Below are 16,680 nucleotides of genomic sequence, written 5' to 3' on the forward strand. Positions count from 1 at the left end.
TACAGAATTATGGGTTGACAGTTATTTTTTCTTTCAATACTTTAAAGATGTCACTCCGTTGTCTTCTTGCTTGCATGGTTTCTGATGAGAAGTCTGCTGTAGTTCATATCCTTCTTCCTCTTCCTCTGTTGGTAAGGTGTTTCATTTTCCTCTGGCTGCCTTGAAGATTTTTTCTTTGTTTTTGTTGTTTTCGGTATGGTATGCTTCAGTGTGTATGTGTTTTTGTGTGTATGTGTGTTTTCGCATTATTTTGTTGGGTGTTTTCTGAGCTTCTTGGATCTCATGTTTGGTGTCTTTCACTAATTGTGGAAAAATTTTGGCCATTATTTTTTCAAATATTTCTCTGCACTATTCTTTCTTTTTCTTCTGGTATTCCATTTATGCATACGTTATATGGTTTGGTATTGTCCTAAGCTCTTGGATGTTTTCCTCTGCTTTATTTACTCTATTTTCTCTTTGTGTTTCAGTTTGGTTAATTTCTATTGCCATATTTTTAATTTCACAGATTTTTTTTCTTTTATTGTGTCAAGTCTACTGATGAGCCTGCTGAAGGCATTCTTCATATCTTCTGTTTTTGATTCCTAGCATTTCCATTTGATTCTATAGCATCCATCTCTCTGCTTATGTTGCATGTTGTCTACCTTTTCCATTAGAGCCTTTAACATGAATCATAGTTATTTTAAATGCTCTGATAGTTAAAATACCTGTGACATATCTGAGGTTGGTTCTGATGATTGCCTTGTCTTTTCAAACTGTGTTTTCTTACCTTTTGGCATGCCTTCTAAGTTTTTTTGAAAATCAGCTATGTTGTATAGGGTAGTAGATACTGAGTAAATAGGTTTTAGTATAAGGATTTATGTTCATCTATATAAGAAATGAGCCATATTTTGCTGTTGGTTGTTGCTGTAGTTACTAGTGTTCTGGTTTGTTGCTGTGGGCACCAGAGACTTCAAATTCTTCCTTGTTTTTATCTTTCATCTTTGCTTTGGGCCTTCCCTTTCAGCTGCCCCTCAAGTAGGGTCTGTCTCTTTGATCTCTCCCAGCTGAAGCCCACTGTTATTATTTGAGGCCTGTTAGCATGATGGTGGGTTGTGGGAAACTCTCATGTCTGATTACATCTCAGACTTTGGAGTGCACAGTGGACCTGTGTCTTAAGGGTTTGGCCTTTACAGATGTTTCTATCCCTCCTCTAGAGGTAGAGATTTTTCCTCTGCCCTCTATTTTCTTCCCCTAGCTGCAGCAGTTATCCAATAGTGTTTTCTTTCATTATCTTCGAAGTTCCCTGCTCTGCAGAATGTCTTTATTTTTTATAACTTAAATGATACAGAGGCAGGATGGGGTAGGACTGGGCAGAATTACTTTCTTCCAGCTGCAGTGCTGTTTCACCAATGCTCTCCAGTACAGTCCTTCCCCAGGCAAATTAAGAGTTTTATTGGTAGGGGAGATGGGTTCTGGATGGACTTCCCAGTGGCTGCTGTTCTCCTCCCCCCAGCACCATGGGGGCAACATTTTCTAGATTCTTCCCTGTGAGAACCTGCTGGGACTCCTGGAGGAAAAGCCTGCAAAAGAGTAGTAACTCCTTACGACGACAGCCCTCAGGTGCTTCATACACTCGTATTAGTCCACACTTATCCTATAGCAATTTGTGAAAATTTCTGGTTTAATGTTCCTACTGGCTTATATGACATTAGACAGCTTCTGCCCCAGTTAAGCAAATGCTTAGGTTTTGAGTCTCCTACAGACACCTGCCTCTCTTCAGACTCATGGTGGCCAGATGTGCTGTAATCTCAATTTTTTTGAGGGTTCATGAAAAATTAATTTGTTGTCTGACCAGCTCTTTTCTTGTAAGGGGAGAAACTTTTTTTTTCTTCTTTTTTCCCCTTTCTTCAGTCATTTTCATGTCTGAAGTCAAACTGAAAGTCTACTTTGTCATTTTTAGGACATAAACTTTTGAAAGATTTTATAGTAATTTACCTGTCCAGCTATCCATTCATAACCTTTCTTTATCTAGTACATATAAAATGAATTGCTTTTTAAAGGGTGTAGAGATCAAGGTGTAGAATAGGGGAAAGTCATGAAGGTTTGGATCTGCAGAGTTAAGAGCTGTTGTGAATGAGGGGAAATAAAAAATGAGAGCGTTCACCTAGTTGAGCCACCAATATAAGATTGTTTATGGTGTTTGTTTTTCAAATTAATAGGTAAATGGATTTCGAAGTTATGTAGATCTTTATGTGAAAGACAAATTGGATGAAACTGGAGTGGCCCTGAAAGTTATTCATGAACTTGCAAATGAAAGATGGGATGTTTGTCTCACGTTGAGTGAAAAAGGATTCCAGCAAATCAGCTTCGTAAATAGTATCGCAACAACAAAAGTAAGTCTGCTAATTCTTTTTTGTTTCTGTGTCATTGGTAGAACAATGCTTCATTAAAAACAGCAGAATAACCAACAATCACAACAGCAAAAAAACCCTCAAATCTGCTTTTGTGAAATCAAAAATTGACTTATGGAAATGAAAGCTTGTTTTCTGTGAAATAGCTGTGTTATAATTTAACATCCGTTGAGAAATAAGTATATGGTGTTTACAGTTGAATAATTTATATTTTATGAAATTTGGAGTGATAAATTCTTTATTCTGCATTCTGAATTTAGAATGTAGAAGAAAGACAAATAGGAGATGAGTCTGGGAGTCAGATTGTAGAATGTGTTATCTGCCATTTTAAGGAGTTTGAAGCCTCTTCTGTAGGTTTTTGGATTTTAAAATCAGATGAAATTTTTCTCACTGAGAAGCTTTTATCCATTGACCATAATAAAGTATTAGGTAATATAAGCATGTATCCCTAGAATAATATAAAACTGTGATTTATCACTTTGTCACTCTTGTTCAAGTTTTAAGTTTTTAATGTTCAGTATTTTATAATCTAGCATCATTTTCTCTTGTCAACAGAAATCTTGGCATCCATTATAATTTTATTATATGTAACAGAAACCTAATGTACAGCGGCATAAACATGTAATAGTTTTATTTTTCCCCTTATAACGAGGGACTGGGGGTAGGCAGTCTTAGTACTCTAACTCTCGTGTCATCAGGATCCCATGCTCTTCCTCGCTTTCTTTTCTGCTTTAGCATCTGGCTTTCATTGTCATGCCTTTTAGGATGTCTGCTGTATGTCTGAATCTCATTTCTGAATTCTAGGGAGAGAGACTGGGGTTGGATAATTGCATATGCCAACTAAATCACTCCCTTTTTATTAAGGATACAATAGTTTGCCTGGAAGCACCATCCAGTACACCTCCACTAACATCTCTGAGTAGAACTCAGTCAAATGGTTACCTCTAGTTTCAAGGGAGTCCAGATTGGTGAATCTTTTTAATCGGGCATGTTGCCAGTTAGAAGCAAACAAATTTGGGTTTGTCAATAAGTAAAAGAGGAGAATGGATGTTGGATGTACAACTAACAATGGTTGCCACAGTCCCTAAGTTTAAATCTTGTGCGTATCATTACCACCACCATGACAGTACTCATTCTTACTTCAGTGTCTCTTTTTCATTCAGTTGTTTTTTTTTTCAATTTTAAATACATAAATTTATTTAAGGTTTTAGAACACAGAATACATTACCACATTGTTTAAAAAATATGGATAAAATGTATACTATGAATTATCTTTCCCACTCCTGTCTCCTGACCAAATGGTTCTCACCTCTTAGTATTAAGTAATGTTTAGTATTCGTTCTTAGTTATGGGCATGTTTATTAGCATATACAAGCAAATATGTATTTTTTATTGTTGCTTTTTCTTTTTTCTTAATATCACAAACCACACAATGTGATATATAGATGATGTATTACAGAATTGAACACTTGAAATCTATGTAATTTTACTAACCATTGACACCCCAATACATTTTAATTTAAAAAGAAAGAAAGAAAGCAATAGTCACCTAAGGAAAGAGGTTGTTGTGACATTTTACAGCTGTAGTGTGTCCTAAGGGGAAATAATGTTTCCTGTTAACTTTGCAGCTGGCTTTATCTATGTCTTTTATTCTAATCTCATGAATAGTAGGGCAGAGTTTTTTAGTTTAAGCTATTTTTACTTTCTCATTACCTTGATGAACTCCATTGGACATATAACATAAGCAATTGTTTTTACTTTGTATGAAGTTGGCTAATTGGCTGTATGGCCAAAGAGGCATTTATTGTTTAAATCCCAACTGTGCTATTCTGAGACTCATATTATTCTTCTGGAAAATGGGGTTAATAATACTGACTTCACAAAGTCAGTATTGTGAAGACTTAAATACTCATTCTAGAAAAAAATAAATACATAAATATTTTGCTACCCTAAGTATAGAAAATTTTGTATTCTCTCTTTTTATTTTTTCTTCCTCTTTAGGGTGGACGGCACGTGGATTACGTAGTAGATCAAGTTGTCAGTAAATTGATTGAAGTAGTCAAGAAAAAGAACAAAGCTGGTGTATCAGTGAAACCATTTCAAGTAAGTGAAGCTTTATATATTCTGTTGAATTATTAAATAATATCTGTTCCGATGTTGACTTTTTTTTATATGTTTTCAACAGGTAAAAAACCATATGTGGGTTTTTATTAATTGCCTTATTGAAAATCCAACTTTTGATTCTCAGACTAAAGAAAATATGACTCTGCAGCCCAAAAGTTTTGGGTCTAAATGCCAACTGTCAGAAAAGTTTTTCAAAGCAGTGAGTAAAATTTGTATTGTTTTTTAAGTGTTATTGAGAGTTGTTTAAGTAGTTTTCTGTCCTTATTTGTGATTAGTTTCTCTCTTATATTAACTGTAGTATAGGCATACTTATACTACAAACTAATATACTTAATTCTGCAAACTTCGAAGGGTAGACTTTGTTTCATCAAACAATTGATTATTTTGCCAAGAATTAAAGTAGGGAATCATGCAGCTAATTGTGTTTTTAGCTTTGCATTGACCAGTATAGTATAAAGCCAGATGTCCCTCTAACAAATGTTCAGGTCCTTATAGGGCTAATGATTTCATCTTTTCTACTCATTTCAACTTGATCTACTGATTTTCACCTTTATATGTTTTTTTTTTTTTTTTTTAATTATGGTAACGTGTGTAATAAAATTTACTATATTCTACCTATTTTAGAATTTTATTTTACTTTGTACATATTTAGGCCGGCTTAACATTTCTGAAACAAGTTGAGAGTGTAAGTAATCTTAGATTTATAACTGAGCCTTGCCTCAGTTATAAAAAGGGAACATTTGCCTCAGTTCCCTTGTCTAGCAGTAGCATCAATAAACATGTTAGATAAGCATATGCAGAATGCCTTCAAATGTGTTTGCACTGAGAATGTAAGGATGAATAAATTACAGCCCTCCACTTTGGAAGTTTATAGTTTGGTGGAGGAGTGTGATTACGACAGTGACAACATATTTACCAAAATCCATTATTGGAATTTCAAAGGTAGGTTCTCACAAATGAAAACAACTTATTTTTGAGGTTCTAGCTTAAAGTTTATGTACTTTTGGATCTGATCATAATTCTAAATACAAATGACCCTATGTTAATGCTTTCCCAAATGTCTGCCCTCGTAAAAGTTCTCATTATGAAGTGATTTGATTTTAGATTTTATAGTTTTTCGTTTTTTTTTTTTCAGATTAAGTTTAGGTTTGGCAATATACTTTACCTCTTTTTATATCTCAAACATCCAGAAAACTATTTCGTACAGCTAAAATCAGACTACCCAGGATGATGAAAAATAACTCCAATTTGGAGGTGCTTCACTTTTTTTTCTTTTTGGGTTAACATCTTGTCACATTAACTGCAGAGTGGCACACAATATATAATGTTGAAATACTCATCAACAGTTTAAAGACTAAGTACTGTTCTTAAGTTCTTGAGTTTATCCTCATGTTCTCTTCGTGTTAATCTTTTTTTCGTAGCGAAGTCAAAATTCACATTTTTGCATTGAGAAATATCAGAAATGTCAGTGTCTAGAATTTACTAGCTAGTAAATTCATGGGTGGATCAGCTTTTACTGTGTTAATTTTAGTAAAATTAACTTGTAACAAGCTATGTATATTTCTCTGGAATTTATTACAATAGAATTTTTTCATTTGTAGTGAAGTGGCCCTTTTTACATGTGTTTATATTTCAGTAAAATAGCTTCTTGAGTTAGTTTTACTGTAGTTAGAATAAAATTCAACATGTATCATTGTTATTATCATTTCCATTTTTGTTTTGCCTTATAACTGCACGGATTCCAAGTATTACATTAATTTTAGCTAACTGTATGAACTTCTGGCTTGTTTGGCTTGTTTGTATATCATTATTCTTTGATTTTTAGGCCTCTAACTGTGGCATTGTAGAAAGTATACTGAATTGGGTGAAATTTAAGGCGCAGACTCAGTTGAACAAGAAGTGTTCATCAGTAAAATACAGTAAAATCAAAGGTATTCCAAAACTGGATGATGCCAATGATGCTGGTAAGATTTAGATTTTTTTAAAGATTTAAGTTTTATCCAGTTACAGAAAATTTTCATTTTCCACGTATAGTTAGACTATAGGATTTTATGTTCAGAGTGTAATTCTACTTCATAAAATTGCCACATGCGCCACATGTTACTAATTTTCAGGGGATAGGAATTAAAATATACTTAGTATTTAAACTAACCCTGAGCATAATGTAAGGTGACTCTTACAGTCTTTTGCTATCACCATTGTGATTGCTAATTTTTCTGGCTTCATTTTTCTCATTGGTAAAATTAAGGTTGTGGAGTATATGTCTTTTTAAATTTCCCTCAGGTGGCAAACATTCCCTGGAGTGTACACTGATACTAACAGAGGGAGACTCTGCCAAATCGCTGGCTGTGTCTGGATTAGGTGTAATTGGTCGAGACAGATATGGAGTCTTTCCACTCAGGGGAAAAATTCTTAACGTACGGGAAGCTTCTCATAAACAGGTATATGTTTAGTATATACATGTATGTATGCGCACATATGTATATGACATTTTCATAATTTACTAAAACAATTGAATTTTTAAATGTAAATTGTGACTCACTTTTTGTATATTTCAACACTTTAAAATGCTTTCAATTCTTTTCCTTCATCTATAGATCATGGAAAATGCAGAAATAAACAATATTATTAAAATAGTTGGTCTACAATACAAAAAAAGTTATGATGATGCAGAATCTCTGAAAACTTTACGCTATGGAAAGATTATGATTATGACTGATCAGGTTGGTTTAATAGTTGCCACATACTTAAAACTCAAATCTTTTTCAATTGTCCTTTATATTTTGTTTCATGAGATTTCTCCAAAATTGTACAAGTGAAAGTGATTGTATATCAACTGGGAAGGAAACATTGTTTAACGGCACTGTTTTTGTGTGAAGCACTTTTACATTATCTAATTTATTGGGTAGTCATCTTTTTGGTTAGTTATTTTTAAAATGTTTTAAAATGTAATAAATATGAGAAGAGTGTAACACACTGTAGTACTATGGTGTTGAAGCCTACCTATAAGTAAGAAGGAAAGGATGAAAATTACAAGTGAGAAAGATTAACCACTAGGATAATGGTTAATATTTGTATATGATGGCATAATTTGGGATGCACAAAAACTAGGAGGACTTGAATAGTTAAAGGGCATTAATTAGTAAAGAACTAGAAAATTGAAAATGCATCCAACTGCTTTTTTCTTATGTACTCTAATTAAAAGCATTTATAGAGAAAATCTTCAGCTGAATAAGCTGCTATATAGTGTTAAGCAGAAATTTAGCTGGTTTTATGTCAAGGGAAGACTTGTAAATACCTGTTCTCGTTGGATTTTGCCTTTCATTGCCTCCTGAAGTGGCATTATAAACATGTTTGATGTATTTCCATCCTTAAATCGTTTTTAGTGAACTCTGGGTAAACTATAAAACAGATATAACAATGTATTTTGTAATGATAGGAAAATTCAATCTATCATTACCTATGTTCTCTGTTTGAATTTTAAGAAAATTTCTTACTGTGATTTTCTAAAGAATATTATCTACTGTTTTTAAAAATGTAGTTCTGAAATTTGAATGGAATTTTGTCTCTTTGCTGCATTCATACATTTTAAAAATTTGGTTATATAAGTATATTTCATAAAATTATTATAGCACTCTTTACTAACATTTATTTAGGATCAAGATGGTTCTCACATAAAAGGCCTGCTTATTAATTTCATCCATCACAATTGGCCATCACTTTTGAAGCATGGTTTTCTTGAAGAGTTCATTACTCCAATTGTAAAGGTACTATTTACATTAATATATTTTTATACTGTTGTCTTAAAGGGTAGCAGAAAAACTAATTTTTTTTTAATTAATTTAAGGCAAGCAAAAATAAGCAGGAACTTTCATTCTACAGTATTCCTGAATTTGATGAGTGGAAAAAACATATAGAAAACCAGAAAGCCTGGAAAATAAAATACTACAAAGGTTTGTTTTTTAAAATATTTAAATTTTGTGATATTATTACTGATATAAATGTATTTTTTATGACAGCATTATAAAATATTGTAAATGTCTATCTCTTTTAGAATTCAAAAATAGCTATTGCTGATTTTTAAAGAATTATGTATAGAAAATTTTATAGGGAGTAGTATAGAGAATAGTATAGTAGGCTTCCCATGCCCTTCAGCAATCACTATTTCATGGCCAATCTTGCTTCATCTAAACTCTTCTCGTTGCCACGCCATTAGTTTGAAATAACTTCCAGACATTTTATTATATCTATAATACTTTAATATGTATCTCTAAAATAATTTTTTAAATGTCCATAACCATATGATATCTTTCTTTAATAACCTCAAATATTCATGCAGTGTTAAAATTCTCCTGATTTTATTAAAAATATTTTTGGTGGTTTTTTTGTTGTTGTTGAGTCAGGATCCAAACAAGGTCCACACACATTGCATTTATATATGTGTCTTAAATCTTAATGTTTCTCCTTTTATACTTTTTAATTACAATTTATTTGTTCAAAAAGTTGTATTGTTTTGTATAATTTCTCACATTCTGGACTTTGCTGATTATCCCTGTAGTTTCATTAAATATGTAGCATGTTCCTCTGCCCCTTATTTTCTGTTAACTGATAGTTATATTGGAGGCTTGATCAGATTTGGATTAGATGTATGTGGCAAAAACATTTAATAGGCAGTGTTGTATACTTACGTCAGGAGACATGTAATACATGGTTTGTCTTTCTTTGTCTACTAAAATTGGTCAGTTGGTACAGGTGTTGCCAGCTTGATCCATCAGCTTTTCATCTAATGGTTTTAAACAGCCATTGATATTCATGATTCATTTAAAACATTTTTTCAGACTTGTTGAGGTATAATTAACAAGTAAAATTGTATATATTTCAGATGTACAACATAAGCTGATATACATATACATTGTATAGTGATTACCATAATCAAGTTAGTTAAGACATCTATCACCTCACATAGTTACTTTTTTTTTTTTTTTTGGTGAGAACATTTAACATCTAAGCAATTTTCAAGTATACAATGTAATACTTTTAACAGTAGACACCATGGTGTTCATTAGATCCCCAGAACTTAATCATCTTTTAACTGAAAGTTTGTGCCCTTTGACAAACATCTCCCCATTTCCACCTTCCCCCAACCCCTGGCAACCATCATTCTAGTCCTTCTTTCTATGAGTTCAACTTTTTTAGATTCCACATATAAGTGAGATCATACAGTGTCTTTGCCTTTCCCTGGCTGGCTTATTTTCACTTTTATTTTTAAAATTGTGCAGGGTTGGGTACCAGTACATCTAAAGAAGCAAGGGAATATTTTGCTGATATGGAAAGGCACCGCATCTTGTTTAGATACGCTGGTCCTGAAGATGATGCTGCCATTACCTTGGTAATAAACTAAAAAAAATCGCCCAGTATCTATCCCCCTACCTCCTGTAACTTTCTTTCTAGTCTTGGTTTTCTATAAGTCTCTTTTGAATTCTAATGCCCAAACTAGTTGATTTTTTATGTTTCTGCCCGATCCTGAATACTTGGATTATGCCTTGCTTTCATCGTTCTTTAATTGAAAGACCTCTGTTCAAGTGTATTTTTGATAAAAGAATATTGGGGAAAAAACCCTTACTTTCCCAGAAACTAATAGTTATTTGCCTTTATAAATTTTATAATGAAATTTATTTCCTTTTTTAATGTGTGAAATCATTGACTGAAATCTTTCAGGCATTCAGTAAAAAGAAGATTGATGACAGAAAAGAATGGTTAACAAATTTTATGGAAGATCGGAGACAGCGTAGGTTACATGGCTTACCAGAGGTTAGTCAAACAGAGTGGTGATCTGGGGGAAGAAAGAAAGAGACTAAAATTGATGTAGTAATAACGACAATATTGTTATATAATTTTTCTCTTAGCAATTTTTGTATGGCACAGCAACAAAGCATTTGACGTACAATGATTTCATCAACAAGGAATTGATTCTCTTCTCAAACTCAGACAATGAAAGATCTATACCATCTCTTGTTGATGGTAAGTAACTTTCATTTAAAAATGTTTTTCATTCATATTTTAATTTCATGTACTTTAAGGTATCCTTATAATGCATTTTGAAATTCTGAAATTGCTTTAGAGAGATTTTGGTAGGACTGAAATCTTTTTTATTACTTCATTTGAATCTTTTAAAACTCTTTTTGAATTTTTCAGGAAAATTAAAGGCAGATTTTATTTGGCCCAAGTTCATTGAAGACTTCCTAAAATAAATAAAATGGGATTTTAATAAGGTCTAAAATATTTATCAGAGACTAAATTTTAAAAACATCTTTATACCTCAATACTTTAACTTATTTAACTTGACAAAAAAAAATTTAGAGACTGCTATCTGGTAACTGGAGTAGATTTTGTTTTTCTATCTAGAACTTTAAAATGTTCATTTTGTCATTTTTAGCAAGTTAGTTGATTGTGTTCCTCGGTTTTTCAGCTACTAGTAGATGGTTCTACCTGGCCATCAAGTTCTAGCTTTAAGTTACATCCCTTCTATGAAATCTTCTTTAACAGTTTCAGTCTAAATAGGTCTCAGCTGCTTTAATGTGTGCCTATTATTTCACTTGTGTTAATTTTGCTTCCTCAATTAGGTTATAAAATTCTCAAGGAAAGGGGCCATATTTATCATCTTATTTAGGCAATGCTCTGGGCTCACGATGGTGATGACGATAGTTAGCATATACTTAAAAGTTTGTTACTATGCTCATTGGTCTAGAGCAGGGGTGTCCAAACTGCGGCTCGTGGGCCAACTGCGGCCTGCAATCCATTTTTTATTGGCCCGCAGCAAATTCCAAAAATATATTTAGTTTACTTAAATAAACAAGGTGAGGCAATACGTACTTCACCTCGAGTGAGTGGCCCGGCTGTTTGTGTATTTTACCGCATATGGCCCTTGGTAAAAAACGTTGAAAAATGTTTGGACACCCCTGGTCTAGAGCAAGAAGAATGATAAGAAAGTAGAATGCTTTGCTTACATTATCTCATGTAATCCTTATGATCACCTTGTTAGGAAGGTAATTATTTCTGTAACACTGATGAGGACAGAGACTTACTGGTTTAGTAATTTGTGCAAAGTCATGTTAAATGGCCAAGTTGTGAAGAGTATCCATATTGGTGAGATTCTAAAGCCTGCATTCTTAACTACCACAATACCTTATTTATAAATAGCTTTGTTTATAAAAGTTATCCTTAATTTAATAATAGTTTCAGACGCATTGGTAGTTTGTTGCTACTTTGGTTACAACTTAAATTTTGGGCATAGGAGTATTTGGAATCTCCTATGAGAGAAGTTTGGTGCCGCTGAGCAGTTCTGTAAGACCAGAAGGTGGTCTTTCAATTGGTACTTCACTTTTAGAATAGAGTGAATTGGTATAAAGAGGTGTTACAATGAACTCACTTTGTTACAGAATCTCAAGTAATTATTTTTAGTCAGTTATTTTTCAAAACAAACTATATCTTTTTCTTTCTTGAATATATGGAACATTTTTGAATATATGGAGCACTAAAAGAAAGATTACAATTATATTTTGAGTAATATTTCTAAAAGAGGATTGTTCTTTTTAAAACTAGGCTTTAAACCAGGCCAACGAAAAGTTTTATTTACCTGTTTCAAGAGGAATGATAAACGTGAAGTAAAAGTTGCCCAGTTGGCTGGATCTGTTGCTGAGATGTCTGCTTATCATCATGGAGAAGTAAGCATTAAGTTTGGGATCAATTAAGAGCTATGCTTATTGGCATGAAAAATGATAATTAAGCATAATAAAGTATTTTTCCTTGCATAAATACTTTGAAATGTAAAAGGAGTGAGAGTTTGGATTTTAATAAAAATTAGGGAATATGTATAGAAAATTTAAAATATTAAGGTTATATTCTGTCTGTTTCTATTTTATAGCAAGCATTGATGATGACTATTGTGAATCTGGCTCAGAACTTTGTGGGAAGTAACAACATTAACTTGCTTCAGCCTATCGGTCAGTTTGGAACTCGGCTTCATGGTGGCAAAGATGCTGCAAGCCCTCGTTATATTTTCACAATGTTAAGGTAACAATTTGCTGATATAATGGTATAAAGTTTTATTAGATATTTACTGGAACTAACTCAATGTTTAATAGAGTTGTAACTATGGAGAGATATGATTGGGGATTCTCGAGCGTTAATATTTCAAATTATTTGATAGCAAATCAAATAAAATTTGTTGATCTCAATTTTTATAAATTAAAGGTGAAATCAGTCCTAATGAACATAAGGATTTTTTCAGACTCAGCTTTACTTTTTAGACTGAAGATGGGTTTTGTGATTTAGTCAGAATAAGAGGAAATCCTTAAGAAGTTATTTATCAATACTAAGAATTTAAGTAGGCAAGTACAGAAGTAAAATAAGGTTATTTTATTTTGGCTTTGTCCCTGAGAGAAATGTATTTGGAAATAAGGCTAGGTAAAATTTACTGTGAAATACATGTACTAAAAATTTTAAAAGATTTTTTGAAATGTATAATCTTCATTATAAAATTTTATTTCCTAAAAATCCATGACAGTTTTCCATATTTTTCATTTTCCTTTCGTTAGCTCTTTAGCAAGACGGCTGTTTCCTGCTATGGATGACAACCTGCTTAAATTCCTATATGATGATAATCAACGCGTAGAGCCTGAGTGGTATATTCCTATAATTCCCATGGTTTTAATAAATGGTGCTGAGGGCATTGGTACTGGATGGGCCTGTAAACTACCCAACTATGATGCTAGGGAAATTGTGAACAATGTCAGACGAATGCTAGATGGCTTGGATCCACATCCCATGGTAATTATTTAGGACTTATTGCTTATATTGTTTATTTAACAAATGATAATGTATAAACTGCAAAGTCCAGTCATTTTAGAGAAATAATGGAACCATTTCCATTTTAGAACATATTATGAATGATAAATATCATACTAGTGTGTAACTTGATGTGTGCTTATAATAAAAGATACAACCTTTGAATAAAGCCTAGAGATGAGGTTTATGGGGAGACACTATTTATTGAAATTTTAAAATACCCCATATTTCAGGCTTTCAAATATCTAAATTATATAGAAAACAATGCTTTTATGTAACTTTGTTTTTGTCCTGAAACTACTAAGTCATATTAGAGTTGTAAGGATGCTCAAAAACACACTGTATATATTTTAATGTATCCCATATTTTTTATTTTTACCCTTTTCTTATAGCATTCACTGTGTTCAATTTTTCTTTCAAACACCCTCCAAGAAAAACCTCTCAAAAAAGTGTCCTCCTCTCTCCCACATGATTTAAAATCATCTGGAAATGTTCCTTTATCATGACACACTTAAACAAAAGTATATTTTTATCAAAAATGTAATAGTGCTCATTATAGAAAATATAAATAATCAAAGAGGAAAGTATACTTAATAAACCACCATGTAGAAACAAACTTAATATTTTAATGTTTTTCTAAGTTTTATTTCATTTTTTATATTTTAAAATAAAACGAAAAATTAGATTATAAGTATGATTTAAAAATTGTTTTTCCTTGTAAATACTCTAAAATACTTTAAAATATTTCTAACATAAGCATCAAACTATTTTTTATGATTATAGCATTTTAATTCTTTCAGATACATTTTAGAGTATTAAGTCAATCTATTTGATCAGTACATGCTGTTTGTGTGTCTGATATCTCTCTCTCTCCACACACACACACACACACACACACACGTACACATATATATCTTTAGCTCTCTAGATCTATTATCTATCATCCATTCATCCATCCAGCTAGCTAGCTATGAGACACTGCTAAGTGGTGTCTCATAAAAAACTATGGTCCCTGTCTTCAAAAAGTTAATCTGTTCTCAAGACAAGACACTGGAGCATGACATTTACAGTGACAAAAGATAATATTAATAGTTTTTCAGTGTGCCAGAAGAAATGCCCTGTGCTGTATGCCTAACTTCTTAGTGATGTAACAAATATGAATTTTAGAAGAGGGAGAGATCACTTGTAATTAGGCTGAGAAGGATGAGTAAGATTTATATAGAAGAATGGGGTATGGGGAGCTGAATATGTATCAGTGCTAGTGGATAGAGTGAGTGAAAGTGAGAATATTCAAAATATTCAAGCAAAAAATGTGGAAGAACAGTAGTGGTTTGAAAGGCAAGTAATTGGAGAAAACGTAGAAAGTTAGATTGGCTAAAGACTGGAAGGCTTTCAAAGTGATGTCCAAGGAGTTTGAATTGAAAGGATTATTAACCTAGGGGAGAAGGAGGTATGGAGGCAATAGGCTGGAAAGAAAAAGTCATATTGTAGGAAGACTAGGAGAGATGATGTTAAGGTTTTGGGATTGGGGCGTGTTCAGAGTATATTAACAAAACCCCCCAAAATCTTGATGAATTCAAAATTGAGTGATTATTTGGAGAGGGACTATTGAAGATGATGAATTCAGTTTGTCATGTCAGTCTGTCAGTAGCAGTAAACCATATAGACTCAGGGGCACTTAAATGTATTGATGCTCAAGAGAGAAATCAGGGCCTTAAGTTATTTTTATTTTTCTGTGCAGCTTCCAAACTACAAAAACTTCAAAGGAACAATCCAAGAACTTGGTCAAAACCAATATGCAGTCAGTGGTGAAATATTTGTGGTGGATAGAAACACAGTAGAGATTACAGAGCTTCCAGTTAGAACTTGGACACAGGTTAGTATAAGTATGTGAGCTACCTGTGAGGAGGGATTGCATTAAGCAGTTCTTTCTGGTAAGAATATGATTCTGTCATTGTTTGCCTTAAGTCTGTACAGTGTTCAAAAATTCCTATATACATTTTTGACCCATTCAGTTGTATTTGTGCTTTGAATGTTCAATAGTAATTAAAAAGTTTTTTTAACTTATGTAAATGTTGAATAACTTAAGCTAGCTTTTGAAGAGACTGTTATTTTTATTCTGTCTATCTTGAAATGAGTAGAGTAGTACGTAAAAAATACTGTTTTGAACCCTTATAAATATGATCAATAAATTCATGTCAGTTAGTATCAGCTGTTACAAATCTAAGGGTATGCATGTCATTTCTTGTCAGTTCTAGTTAATATTATCGCCTTTATACTCAGCCTTCCCCTTGCTGTTTGGAGTATGAGCAGATCCGAACCATTACCTTGTATATCTTCTTTCACCATTGAGATCTGCAAATATTATCTTCTGTAGTGACTTGGGCAGGAAATGATAGTGATGGAGGGTTCCCCTTCTTTTTTCCACTGGAATTGAGAACTTTTAAATAATTGCATGATGTAGCATGAGAATATGAGTGTATGTCGTGAAAAGAATTACTTACTTTCAAATCTTTTATAGGTATACAAAGAACAGGTTTTAGAACCTATGCTAAATGGAACAGATAAAACACCAGCACTAATTTCTGATTATAAAGAATATCATACTGATACAACGGTGAAATTTGTGGTGAAAATGACTGAAGAGAAACTAGCACAAGCAGAAGCTGCTGGATTGCACAAAGTTTTTAAACTTCAAACTACTCTTACTTGTAATTCCATGGTAATTGTTTAGATTTACTATTAATTTAACCTTTCTTCCATGACATAAGTTGGGTATCTGTAATTGGCTTTATGATGGGAGTGGCTATAGTAAGTCTGAATGCATTTTTCCCTTCCTCCCCCATATATTTGCTGAAGAATCTAGAGGTACGTTCCTTTTCTTCTACTATTACCACTACTCTTAATCCCAACTCTACATTTGTGCATTTGGGTTTAAACACACAGTATATACACACCTAACTAAAAGTTATGACAGTGATTGTTACAGTCTTTTCATATGCCTTATTCCTGTCTCTTAGCATTTTAATTGTGCTGTGTGTCTCCTCATAACTCTAATCTGCTGTATTAATTTACATGTTTCTGTTTACATATAATTGGGGAAGAAGGTAGAAAATGAATGATTACCCTTGTTCTAGTCCAAGTTAGCTCTTAGATTTAAAGAGGAATAAAAGAAAAAAATCCAGCAGTAGTATAGTGGTTGAGAAAAGGGCAATGATATGCCAAGAAAAGCTGGTGGAAAAAGGAGAAAAGGGATAAAAAAGAAGTAAAATTTCCAAAAAAAATTGAGGAAGTTTGAGTGAATTGTAGCACAATTATG

At 32.7% G+C, this 16,680-nt stretch overlaps 1 protein-coding gene across 2 annotated transcripts in view; it reads left to right on the forward strand.

The window, feature by feature from the left end:
• TOP2B (DNA topoisomerase II beta) overlaps positions 1-16,680 on the forward strand; it is a 52,897-nt gene that overhangs the window by 16,937 nt on the left and 19,280 nt on the right. For both annotated transcript variants that reach the window (XM_019745271.3, XM_019745269.3), the window contains exons 8-23: positions 2,199-2,372; positions 4,392-4,493; positions 4,576-4,713; positions 6,340-6,478; positions 6,798-6,955; positions 7,112-7,237; positions 8,171-8,281; positions 8,362-8,467; positions 9,794-9,903; positions 10,233-10,325; positions 10,421-10,535; positions 12,117-12,238; positions 12,439-12,587; positions 13,112-13,343; positions 15,103-15,237; positions 15,883-16,083. In XM_019745271.3, the coding sequence (XP_019600830.3) occupies positions 2,199-2,372; positions 4,392-4,493; positions 4,576-4,713; positions 6,340-6,478; positions 6,798-6,955; positions 7,112-7,237; positions 8,171-8,281; positions 8,362-8,467; positions 9,794-9,903; positions 10,233-10,325; positions 10,421-10,535; positions 12,117-12,238; positions 12,439-12,587; positions 13,112-13,343; positions 15,103-15,237; positions 15,883-16,083 (2,211 nt within the window). The remainder of the gene's footprint in view (positions 1-2,198; positions 2,373-4,391; positions 4,494-4,575; positions 4,714-6,339; positions 6,479-6,797; positions 6,956-7,111; positions 7,238-8,170; positions 8,282-8,361; positions 8,468-9,793; positions 9,904-10,232; positions 10,326-10,420; positions 10,536-12,116; positions 12,239-12,438; positions 12,588-13,111; positions 13,344-15,102; positions 15,238-15,882; positions 16,084-16,680) is intronic.

Source organism: Rhinolophus sinicus, chromosome 5 (assembly GCF_057876585.1).
Source record: "Rhinolophus sinicus isolate RSI-liver-muscle chromosome 5, RSI-T2T, whole genome shotgun sequence".
In the NCBI taxonomy this organism is placed as follows: Eukaryota; Metazoa; Chordata; class Mammalia; order Chiroptera; family Rhinolophidae; genus Rhinolophus; species Rhinolophus sinicus.